General features: G+C 40.0%; 1 protein-coding gene across 1 annotated transcript; it reads right to left on the bottom strand.

The window, feature by feature from the left end:
* Positions 1 to 282: 282 nt before the first annotated feature.
* ccdc71 (coiled-coil domain containing 71) lies at positions 283 to 12066 on the bottom strand. Its single transcript, XM_061218960.1, has 2 exons — positions 11950 to 12066; positions 283 to 3795 (listed from the first exon to the last, which is right to left on the bottom strand). Exon 2 carries the CDS (start codon positions 3749 to 3751, stop codon positions 2693 to 2695), a length of 1059 nt encoding a protein of 352 aa, XP_061074944.1. The 5' UTR covers positions 3752 to 3795; positions 11950 to 12066; the 3' UTR covers positions 283 to 2692.
* Between the last annotated feature and the right edge of the window lie 355 nt (positions 12067 to 12421).

Below are 12421 nucleotides of genomic sequence, written 5' to 3'. Positions count from 1 at the left end.
AAAATGGTTCCACAACACTTTACCCCCTCAAAGATAGATGTCACATTGGGAGCAATTATGGCAGGTTCCGATTATTTTGTCCTACTGAAGCATTCTGCTATTGACAAATAATCATTTTATTTGGGATAATGAGTGAGCAGTTTTTTCAAGGCACATTAACTGTCGTTGGCCAACGAGATTGCAGCTAAAACATAAGATATTCACTACCACCTGGGCAAAACCAAAATTTCTATTAGGACTATGAATAAAAGTTGTTTATGATCTTTAAATCACAAAAAGATAAACGAGGCAATAAATACTTTTATTTTCCTCAATCACCCTAAATAGCATTTAAACATTTGTTCTGTTCAATTTTTTCATACAATATAAAATGATAGCATATCAGAACATATTAAATCATGTTCATGTAATGCTCAATCAACTGCATAAAAAAAAAAATTTAAAAAATGAAATCAACAGGTCATTTTGGGGTCCTACAAAACAGAAATTCATCCTCCACCAATTTCTGGAAAGAGCTCTTCTGGAAAGTCCCCTCCAGAAAAGAAAAGAAATTTTAACAAAGGTTTATTTCACCATTCTTAACAGTTAGACCAAATATACAACACTGACAGCACAGCTTTTTCAACAGATCTCGACATTGTTCACAGAACCAATTGCATTAGAAAATTACGTTTGTACAAAAAAAAAAAAACTATTTCTATATCTTATAAAAATGTAGACTACTATAAACCAATGTGAAACCCCAGTAAAACATTTGCACCCATTAACTGTCAAGACAATCTGGAAGAGATGAACTTTTCATAGATAATCCTATGCACTTGTAAATCGCTTTGGATTAAAAGCGTCTGCCAAATGACTAAAATGTAAATGTAAATGTAAAAGCACTTTTCTGGTGTCATTTTCAACTAAAGCACTAGTTATGCAGTGAAGTTATGCGTCCCAGTTTGTGATTTAATCCTGACCATTCCTGTACGGACTCTGGCTAGTGTGCAGACACGCAACGGGCCAGAGAATTGCCCAGGGAGGGAGGGCTTTGGTCGATAGAGCATTCTCATCACGTAACAGCAACTTGTCTAGATAACTAGGCGCATTCCTGGTTGCAAATAATGTATGGCTGTCCAGTGCAATAGCTGGACAGCTTTGCCAGGGAAGTAAAATGAAAAGTAAGCAGTACCTTAAAATAATGGTTTTATACCGGCAATTGGGAATTCCAAATTAGGGAAGAACACAATCTGAAATCGTCTTAGAAGAAAAAAAAGCTACTGGTTTCAGTTTTAAATTTTTATTTCAATACATCTCAAATAACCACCAAGATGTTGTGCTATACAAATTGGCATAACTGATAAAACTTTATGAAGACAAAATCTGTGAATGTATATTTAGTCAAACATTGTGTTTCAAACTTGGTCTAACTCTACAATGCACACCTCGGAATACCAACCTAACTAGGGGCCTCTAATTAAATCCAAGTCTTCAAGCCAACCCTTTAGCACCCAGCAGTTTTTCCACAATAAAAGTGAATTATCTGAGCATCTAAGCAAAATAAATTTTAAAGGCAATTAAGATAGTAAAGCAATTTACATTGGCAACATTCATTTTGTTATTTCATACAAAGTCATGACATGAAGAGTGAAATAATTCAATTCCAGCACCAGGAGAGATGCAAATGGGCTTGTTTTCAGGAGTAGATCACACGTTATTCCACGTTATTTAAAATTTTTGCCAAATTCCTTCATAAAAAAAAATATATGTTGTGCTGTTAATCACTTTGGTAATAACATGTCAAAAAGCAAATGTGAATCAAGAAGCGGCAACAGGTTTAAAGACACACATAAATTAAATTAAATTAAATTAATAAAAACTGGAGTTTTGATTCTGAGCTCTGAGAGGAATAGTACCAGACAATACGTCCAGAGATTTTTATAGGTCAAATTGCCTTGCACTCCAACCCTGGATACATTTAAAAGTTTTCAGCCATTTCATCTTGGTACAAATAAATTCACTTTCTGTACAAAATAAGGCCTTAAGCTCTGCTCCACACCAAAAAAAAAGAAAGATGATAAATGGGCCAACATTAAGCTGAACAGGTTTCATTAATTTGTTAGGGAAACTGAATATGCAGAAAAGTTCAAATACAAAGTGCACAGCCTTGTTTATCCAGAACAAAGTTTACCCATTACTGTCCTCAATGAAAATCTATTTCCAACAAAAAGCAGGAAGGCAAACCCATTTGAACAAGGGGTAAAAAAAAACTGCTGGGAATTTAACCTAAACATTAAATGCACATCAGAAATTTTGGTTAGAACTTCAACCAAGTAGAAAAAGAAATTTGCCTTACAAAAATCTATGGATACTGCATAGTAATATGACATGGCTTTGCGATTATCATCTTTTTTGACCAAAATATATGATATTAAAACAGGGCATTTATGCTTACAAAATTTTGCATCATACTTAAATATACTGAATGAAAAGCAGCATATCCAAACAGCATCTGGTGAAAATGCAACGGCCTTTAAATTTTGTACATCTGGGGAAAAATTAAGTTCCTTCACCTAAAATAATAATTGTAATATGACACTCACGTTCCCTTAAAATATAATCCAAAAATCATAGTCAGGGCTCAGCAATGCCTTCATTTAAAATTTCATCGATAAATGTCAACTGGGCGATTCTCGTAAATAACTGCGGTTCATACTGGGTAAGCAATGAGTGGCTGAATCTGAATCACAGGAGACAAATTAACTTGGAGGATCTTCTGAGCTTTCCTCCTGACCTCCTCATCAGTGATGGAGTCATCTACCTTGATCACCTTCAACCTCAAGTTGTTCTCGTTAAGTTTAGAGTCTTCCGGGCCTTCCACGACCCACACCGACCGGGACACATCCCGGTCTTTCTGGCAGCTCAGCACCCTGACCGCGTCCTTGGCCCTCCAGTCCAGTTCGTCGCCCACCTGGCCCATACTGAAGGGGACCATTTTGTAGCTCCCGCTCTCGTTCAGGAGCCGGCCGTTGTGACACAGCGCCGGGGCGAGGTCCCCGATCAGCGCCACGCCCACTTTGACGGGACAGGAAACCGGTCGCACGCCCCCGGACACGACCGCTCTCGGAGTCTTACCGGCGGTCTCCAAGGGCGGGACCGGTATCCCCGACAACGTCACCGGACGGTGCGAGTTCGGCCCCTTATCGGACCGGATCTGCAGTCTGGCGGTGTGGCCCCCGGAGGCGCCCGTGATGTTCGCCAGTTTCAAGCACGGCTGCACGTGGACGGGCCTAACCGCGTACAGGGGAGGCTTGGCGAGCACCGCCTGCTTGAGAGACTCGTGCGAGAGGTTAGTCAACATTATCTTGGGCTGATTCTTCACAATCATTTTAGCCGTGGCGCTCAACAGCGTGTAGTCGATCTCCTTCTTCTTAGAGAGGGCCTTCCGCCCTCTTCGCCTGGAGGCTTTCTGAACCTTGGAGACTTTGCTGCCGACGTCAGACGGAGGTCTGTCGATCTTCTCGGCCGGCAGGGGTTCTGTTGTGCAAGATTTATAACCGTACACGTCTTTGCTCTTGAGCACAACTGGTTTGTGACCTTCGTCTTTGAGGCCCTGTAGAAAGGACACGAGCTGCATCTCGGTGTCCGACAGGTCCTTCGACATCGGGTTGAAAACCCTCAGGGCCTCCGCCAGAGCAGTTTGCCCGGCTGAGGCGATTCTGGACCAGGAGTGAACCGCCTTTTGAGGAACCTCCTCTTCACAATTCATGGCATAAACCAACTGCTTAACTACATAAGCATTGAAGATGCCTCCTGTAAAAAACAACATTGACTGGAGTTAGTCAGGACAGAGAATAAAATCGGGCAACTTAAACGAAATATAAACATCAAGTCAGAATTATTCACTTCCTTAAGGGGGAGGCACCACAGGTAAATAGAGGGGAAAAAATAGCATACTGATCTTGTGTAGCATACAAAGCAGAGGTTAATTTACACAGCAGCACAACAGCAGCAATCAAGAAACAGGCGATTCCTTCGAACAGTCACTGAACACTGCGACAAGTCTGGCTGATGGCAAACCACAGAACACTCCTGTGGAAAGAACATTTTAGCTACAAGTTACAAAGCAGAGTGAGGTGATAGCCTTAGATAAATGTTGAAAAGTCCATTTTGGATAATACTCTTGGACACGCACAGCATAAGGTCAGTAACATACATATACAGACACATCTTCTTAAAGGTAACAATTAGCTAACTGGAGTTAGCCGTGTGATTAAATAAAATCAATACTTCGCCGTTAACAGTAGGCTACAGCAGCCAGATAGACAGTAGCTAGCTAGCTGGCAGTGAAATGCTAACGTTAGCCTGTGCGCGTCCTTGTGTAACTAGGTGAAGGGAAAACAGTGAAACGAGAAATATTTTTAACCTTGCCGTAGTAGCCTAGCTACAGTTATTTAAACCGAATATTCAGTAACGTTAACAGTTAGCTGTTGTTAATGGCAGATGTTCTTTTTCAGCATTTTGTCAATGGAAGGCCAAACAATGCCTTCAGTTTTCAATATTTCCAGTTTTACACATGAATGTTATACATTACAGTATATATGACTGCATCCAGCCAAACTACTTCCATGAAGATACTGGATTATACATCCAAAAACCATATCGCAGTAACGTTAATTAATTCAAGCAGATGAGGCCAGCTGACTAAGACTCTTTTGACGTACACAGCAACAGTCGCCACAGATGGGCGGGACTCAAAGATGCTATTGATATTTTTCTGTTAATGATTAATCGAGGATCATTTAACAAAAGCAGGAAATTCAGTTTCATCTCGTCTTTAACATTTGAGTGGACGGGCAATTCCAGCATTAAGGATGTGCCATTTGGACACAAAATAACTCTTCTCACATGATAAAAAAATAAAATAAATGTTAATGCATATAATCATATGGCACTTGGCAGAGGGGAAGGGCCTTATATTGTTAAGCCAGAAAGAATGTACATTATGGATGTGATGCAAAAACACAGGTATTTTGGGGAGACTATACACTTTCTAACAACTCTGTGCATTTTAAAGTCTAATGCAGACGGTTTGTATTCATGTAATGCAGGAGGCTTGGCTGAACATAACAGCCATTTTGAAAATATTTATATCTTCATCTTGATTTTTATGAGACACCAGCCTTATAAGCTGCCTTTTTTGTGCATGTCAAGGGCTTGTTTTCACCCCCTTTGAAGAATTAACTAGTTTAGTCAGCTTAAAACAATCGACATACCAAGCAAAACATGGGAAACATTTTCTTGTCGTTTTCCACCCATGGAACCGGACGTTACCATGATTTTTCATAGGCTACAATCTCTCTCTTAACTGCAGCGTTGACCTAAAGCCGCACACTGTAGGCCATTTCATGAAAGATGGATCGGCCAGAATACAGTGACTGAATAAAGACTGCCGATGCAGGATTCCGTGTTTTTGCCATGAACCTGATTTGAAGAAAGCACAAACTGTTTCTTTGAATCAATAGTCCGTTTTGGTTTATTGATCATAATGTTTCCCCAGCATTGGTAGCTCTACGGAATTCAAAGCGCCAATGACGTTTTTTTAAATAAAAAGGCGAAAACAAGACGTCAAGACTCCAGCTAGCTTGCTCTGAACGCAACAGCTCTTATTGCACTTAATGGTATTGGGCCATAACTTAACCGGTTCGACATTTCTATTTCACAAATGCGTGCGTTGTCACTCTTCTGTTTTCAGTTCCAATTAAAATGACGGTTATTAATGTGAGGCATATTAGCCTGTGTGGCAAATGTTAGTTTTGATTATCGGCAGAAGACCTGCAACCATATGGCCTACCCTAGTTCCGTCGACGCACAAAATTTGTCTCTGGACAAGCAAAGAATGACAGATGAGACTTCACAATATCATGGTCAGGTTAACAATCAGTTAAAACCTTGTATTAGAGATATGCCTATTTCACAAGATGGCGACAAATAAGTGTTACAAGTTTTTTTGTTTTTGTTTTTACAATGTATTTTCAATTGTTACAGTAGGCAGTTACAGGAAATTTGACCATGTAGCCTAAGTAGCTAGCTAACGTGGTTAACTAGGCTAGCTACATGACGATGAAACAGTCTTGGCATTCCACAGTGCATCTAATTCTGTGTATACAACAAAGCATTAAGATATGCTTTGGGCGATGCAGAAAGCCACAGAAAGTGGATGGTTAGCCAATTTTACCAAACTAACAGTGTTAAATGTCAGAAAGTAAAATGCTAGCTCGCTAATGTAGCTATTGTATTTAGGCTGGAGTTTCAACCCAGGCGCCGTCCAACACTATTTTTTCATCCACTTTGCCACTTAAGTTAGCTCCATACTTTTTAAACCGTGCAAAACAAGGTAGCAAATTATCCCCTTCCTAGCCCAGCTGTCTCTGATGTCTCATTTTCGGGATGAGAAATGTTACACAAGCACCCATGAACATTTGAATGTTATGTCGGCCTGTAGCGTAGTGGTTAAGGTTAAGGTAAAGGACTGGGACATGCATGGTCGGTGGTTCTAATCCCGGTGTAGCCACAATAAGATCCGCACAGCCGTTGGGCCCTTGAGCAAGGCCCTTAACCCTGCATTGCTCCAGGGGAGGATTGTGTCCTGCTTAGTCTCATCAACTGTACGTCGCTCTGGATAAGAGCGTCTGCCAAATGCCAATAATGTAATGTAATACTGTAATGTCAGTAACCTAGCAAAAATGCTGAAATCTGATGCGTTTTCATATTCTATACAGTTTAACTAAAGTTACCAGCCTAGCGGTAGCATTACAGCATGCTCACTAGTGAATCCTGTTACGGTTTTAAGCTTTTTCATAGTCAAAGATAACATTAGGTTTATATGATACTTGTGCACATATACAGATGCATTTATATGTATAGACAAATGGTGATCTTTTATTTTGTATTTCATTCAGCCTGGTTACACACGCTAAAAGGAACGCAGCTTAAACCGTCGCTAAGGCCAACGAGGATCTAGCTGGCGGTGGTGTTTGTAGGAAATGTAGTACCTTAAAATGGGGGCACCATTTAGAAAAGGTGCCGTCATTTCAGTACAGAGTACAGAACCAAAATAACTAAAAATGTGTCACTGTCCAATTAATTATGGTGCTCGCTAACTGTTAATTCGGAAAATTGTCTTTGTTTAGAATTAGGAGAGCTTAACGGGGACCTTTCTCTGGGGAACTGTCCGCTGCCTCTCACCCGCTCGCCAAATCCACATCAACACTGCCCAAAATTTATTTCGAAAATACAAAACCATCAGGGAGGAAACGCTTGATGTAAACAATTACACCTCAACCGGAGATGAGCACTGGTGTAGTTTACGGTTGGGTGCACAAATCTGCACTGAAGAAAACAGCCCCTCAGTTACACCATTGTCAGTAACACGGACATGAAACCACACGTACAAAACACAGTTGGAAAGCTCGTACCTCCCTTTATTGAATAAAAGAGTTCAAGCAAAACACAACAAATCCAAATGTCTTAAAATGGCCTTTAAAACAAGAAGCACGAACGGCTGATATAACTGCCTACCCCCCACTTCCACTTTCTGTTTTTTACTCAAATGGATTATTCAGCAAATGACCACTGAATCTTCAAAGTGACATCTCTATATGTAAAACCAAGGTATATTCATTTCATATTTAGTAGCAGATATTGATAGTAGAATGACGTTGTATGATTTAGGGATGTGACAAATCACCAGTTTTTGTAAACGATTACCATCCCATTTTGTAAATGGTTAACCGTGTAACCGATACTGCTTATGACCACTAGGGGCATATCTTATATATGAGGAGGAGAAAATAAATGAATAAAACTGCAGTAACCTCCTGAAAATGGAATTAAACTTATTTTCATTAAATGTCTACATTGCAAGTCAGATAACAGCCTAATTGCCCAATTAAAGATTTACATTCACGTTGACATCATGCTCACAGATGTCCAGCAGTCTGTAGTTAAAGCCGGGTAGGTTAAGTCCAGGGGTGCGGGTCGATTGGCTTAATTAACATGAAATGTGCCCAATCGGCTGTTTTTTACAGACAGGGTTGTGCACTCAAAATTCCGTGGTCAAGTTAATGTCCAATATTTACGTGATTAAAGCTACAGGAAAACAGTGTAAATATAAAAATGGGATTTTGTAGATACCATAGTCGACAGGTCTAATTATTTTACTTTTATGCCAATGGTTTCTATACAATTTGGCTCATACTTTTATGTAACAACAGTAAACTTTGCCAATTAATTAGATTGTATACAGCGCAGGGCAATCTTTGTGGTGACACGATTAATGTGGTCCATTTAAAGCATGGAATTTTTGCTTTCAATATCCGATGGATATGATGTAATGGTGCAAGGATCTCTCTTTTATGCCAACAATTCTACTTGATTTTAGAAATAGTTTAACTACATGGTCCTGGAAAATGTAGGTAAGCTAGCTCTAGCTAACATAATATATAGAACGCAAAAAACATTGGACAATCAAAAAAATTAATAGTAGAGAAATTGCTGGATTTAATAAAAGTATGAATAGTGGTTACACATGCAGGTTTTATTTTATGTTTTTAAAAGCGTTAACCGTGTTAAGACGTTGGCCATTTTGGTCAAGTGTCCATTTCAGTTAACTAGTTAATTGATTAACCATGCCCATCCCAAATATGTTTACATATAAATTCATATCATTTCACCCTAACATCTAGACTATTATTAAAGACCAGTTTATGATAACACCAGGTAACGTTCTGGTGGTTGTACGATACAATTATTATTTTATGCACTGTGAATACAAAATGGAAAAATAATAATAATCGAATTGCAACTGCAATATTGGTCCGAAAAATCATATTTAAAGGAGCACTGTCACAATTTTTCTAGTTGAGTTTATTTGGATTAAATGCTTAAATTATGTGCGTAGGCATTTTTAAAGTCACGGTCAGTGTAGCCGTTTCCTAAATATGTGGCAAAACTTTGGCTTGAATCTTCAGCCTGTGTTTCCCAGAAGGTAACGGGCCCTCAAACTCCACCCTGGAATGCAGAGTCTGGTTTATGGACAACCACCCATTCAGGCAATCACGTGACACTCCCAGAAAATATGCTAACGTTATCATACAAATATCGCGGAACCTACCTTGTCTAGCCTGAGCAATACAATGGACGGCTCTGACTTTGCCGAGTTTGACTTTGTCGATTTTGACGAAGACATACAACCTTACAGTTTTGAACCGGGATTTAGAGAGGAAGAATTTCGCGAGCTAGAGAGACAGACAGTGGAGGAACATGGACAACCGAACACGGAGTTTGCATCACTGCCAATAATAACTTTGATCAAATCCTTGCCACATCCTGCAGTACTCAACTTCTTCTGCAGCAATAGGACAATTAATTGGCCAAGATTTTGATACAGCTTGTTAGCTAGATATTTACCCACTCCTCGCTTGGTTGCCATTCGGGGCCCCTCGTCTCTCTCGCTCACGCAATTCTTCCTCTGTAGCTATATTCGGTTCCAAACTGTAAGGTCGTATTTCTCCGTCAAAATCGAAAAAAGCTCGTCCTCTGAAGACGCGGCTCCACTGCAGCCATCAATGTCAGCAATCGCCATCACCCATCGGACACTGAGGGAACGACTCCATCGTAATTGACAGTGGCTGACGATGGCGATGGCTGAAGTCGATGGCTGCGGTGGTGCTACCTCAGGCTATAGCCAAGGTATGTGGTGTGGATGGGTGCTCGCCGTCACGACCAATTCTGTCTTTTTATGAACGGCATACGCTTAGTCATTACTCTGTCAATAAGCATTTGTTTAGTCCAGTGTATGCAAGTTAGGGAAACATATAAATTGCCAATTTCCCTACAGTTTAAGATAGGAATAGAGATAACTAGTGCTCATCTCTCAGTGGATTAATATCAGTACCACTAGCTAGTTAGTGAAACGGACAGCAAACCATTCAGCAATAAATATATGTAGAGAAGTAGATAAGCATGACATAGGTAGATATAATTAAGTTAGCTCCCTAGCTAGCAAAATAAGAAATATCTAGCTAGCGAGACAGCCAGACAGATAGATCGCTCGCTAAGCCATAGCCGTTTTTTATTCCTAGCTAGCTAGGGAATTTTCTATCTATCTAGCTAGGTGTGGCCTATATCTGGGCTCAATGTACATAATAATCAAGATATTACATATGAAGCACTACATATTCACAAAAGCATCGCTAGCTTGCCGATGCACAGCCTATTACACACAGCAATAAACAAATATGATTGACGTCATCGCAGAGACAGAACCGGAAACGTGACCCCGGAGGGGATAAGTTTTGTAAGGGGGATAGAATTTGTTGTGACATCGCCCATAACTTAGTCTCTGCGTTCAAGGTTGGAGTTGGAGCGCCCATTACCTTCTGGGTAACACAAGCCTGCGATTCAAGCCAAACACGTCCAGTGACGTCACGGGTCGTGTTTGCTTTGAGGAGTATTGGCCCATACTTAGGAAACGGCTACACTGACAATGACATCGATTTAAAAAAATGCCTACAGATAATTTAAGCATTTAATCCAAATAAGCACAACTGAAAAAAGCGTGACAGGGCTCCTTTAAGTGTTCACATTCATGTTCTTGACTTTTCCTTTCCCGACAACTACAATTTTATAAATGTTGAAATAATTGTATGGATTTAAATGTTTCACTACAAACACACGATTACAGCTAGCTATAAAAAAATGTGTCTACCTTAAAGTGTAATTACCATTTAAAAATTGTAGACATCTCTCAAAGAAGCTATTAACTTAGCTACAAGCATAAAACAAAGTGTGGTTTGATGGTAATAAATTTACCTACGGCACCCAACGTGAACAAGCTAGCTCCAACTAAGTTAGCTAAGTTAAGTTAGCGAAGTTAACTTAGCTACCTAGATCGCAAGCCATCCAGTCGGTTAACGTTAACGTAGTTAGCTAGATAACCGATAATTAACGAACCATACCTCCAAAACCAACAACCACAAACCAGCACAACGACTAGCTAGCTAGCGTTAGCAAAACAGCACGCTGACTTTACGGTAGCTAGCCAACTAGCTACGCAGTTTATCTAACGTTAACTTACTGGTAGCAGTTAACTTCACGTTAAATGTTAGTAATGTTAACTGTTAGGCTATCTTAAATAACGTTAGACAGACTACTTTGGCTTATAGCTCACGTTAACTAGCTTAAACATAGACTAAGCAAGCCGGTCAAGCTATTTCGGTCGACTTCAAGTCTTATTTTTTCATAATAGAGACGCCTAGCTCGACATTTGAGCTGGTTAGCCTAGCTAGTCAGACAGGGAACTCGGTAACAGCTCGAAACACTAACGTTAGCATTAACGTCAGTTTCTGAACCAGTCATTAACGTTACTTTTAGTTACGTTAGGCTATAGCGATAACCATTGAGCTAACGTTAACTTAACTAGCCAAACAAACAAAAGTGTCAAGAAAGCTTCCTTTCGGTCCGTCTAGCTAGCTAGCTAGGTAGGTAGGTAACATTAACAGTTAGCCTAGTCTAACTAAATGATCTGACATCTAGACTAGCTAGAGCTATGAGAAGAAAGACATTCGTCACGAAAACCTCAAACATGGGAAATACCACTTTATTTAACTTGGAATCAAACGATCCAAAAAAAACATAATTATTCACCAATCACGGGAATATTTTTTTAAATGTAAATGAATACAAGTTAGCAGCTGTCTAGCTAGAGCTAACGAAACGTATTTACGTTATGTTATGTTATCTCACTGTGCTCTTGTTTCGGCAGAAAGGCAGAGGCTCTCCTATGATCTGTAGTCTAGCTCCACTTGCAATTAAGTTCACGTTTTTTAATTAAATAATTGACAGACAGCGGAAATACATGAAAACATGGCAACAGAACAGGATCAAAAGGCGACTCTTCCTCACCGCTTTATCCTAGCCTCCGTCTCCAAGTATTAGCTTGCACCAATTGGTCCACTATGTTCAGTGGCTAAAGTGAAATCAAATTAAAATGGCTGCCGAGTCACAGCGGGGAAATTCTACAGATAACAGGCAGAGGAAGAGGCGGACATTCATTGCATTTGAAAAAAAATGGAGGCGGGACATTAGGCGAAACGCCCAGAATTTTAAAAGTAGGCGTTTTGTCGGCGTAAGGGTGAAAACCCATTGGCTGGGGTGGAACCACAATTTTATCTTGTAAGGAACTAAAATGGGGCGTTTTCAAGAACTTAACTGGGCTGTGATTTTTACAACCGTGAGTACATGCGTCATTTGAAGTTTATTGGAAGAAACCATTGAACTATATGGAAGAAACTCAGTAGGTGGGCACTGGCCATATTACAGATGGACAGAAATTACGACGGGTTAGTAGCAGGATGTGGGAGGGGCCTGGCTGGGT

The sequence above is a fragment of the Conger conger genome, chromosome 14, assembly GCF_963514075.1.
Source record: "Conger conger chromosome 14, fConCon1.1, whole genome shotgun sequence".
Lineage (NCBI taxonomy): Eukaryota > Metazoa > Chordata > Actinopteri > Anguilliformes > Congridae > Conger > Conger conger.
The sequence above is the reverse complement of the archived record's forward strand: the minus strand, read 5'-3'. Positions and strand labels throughout refer to the sequence as shown.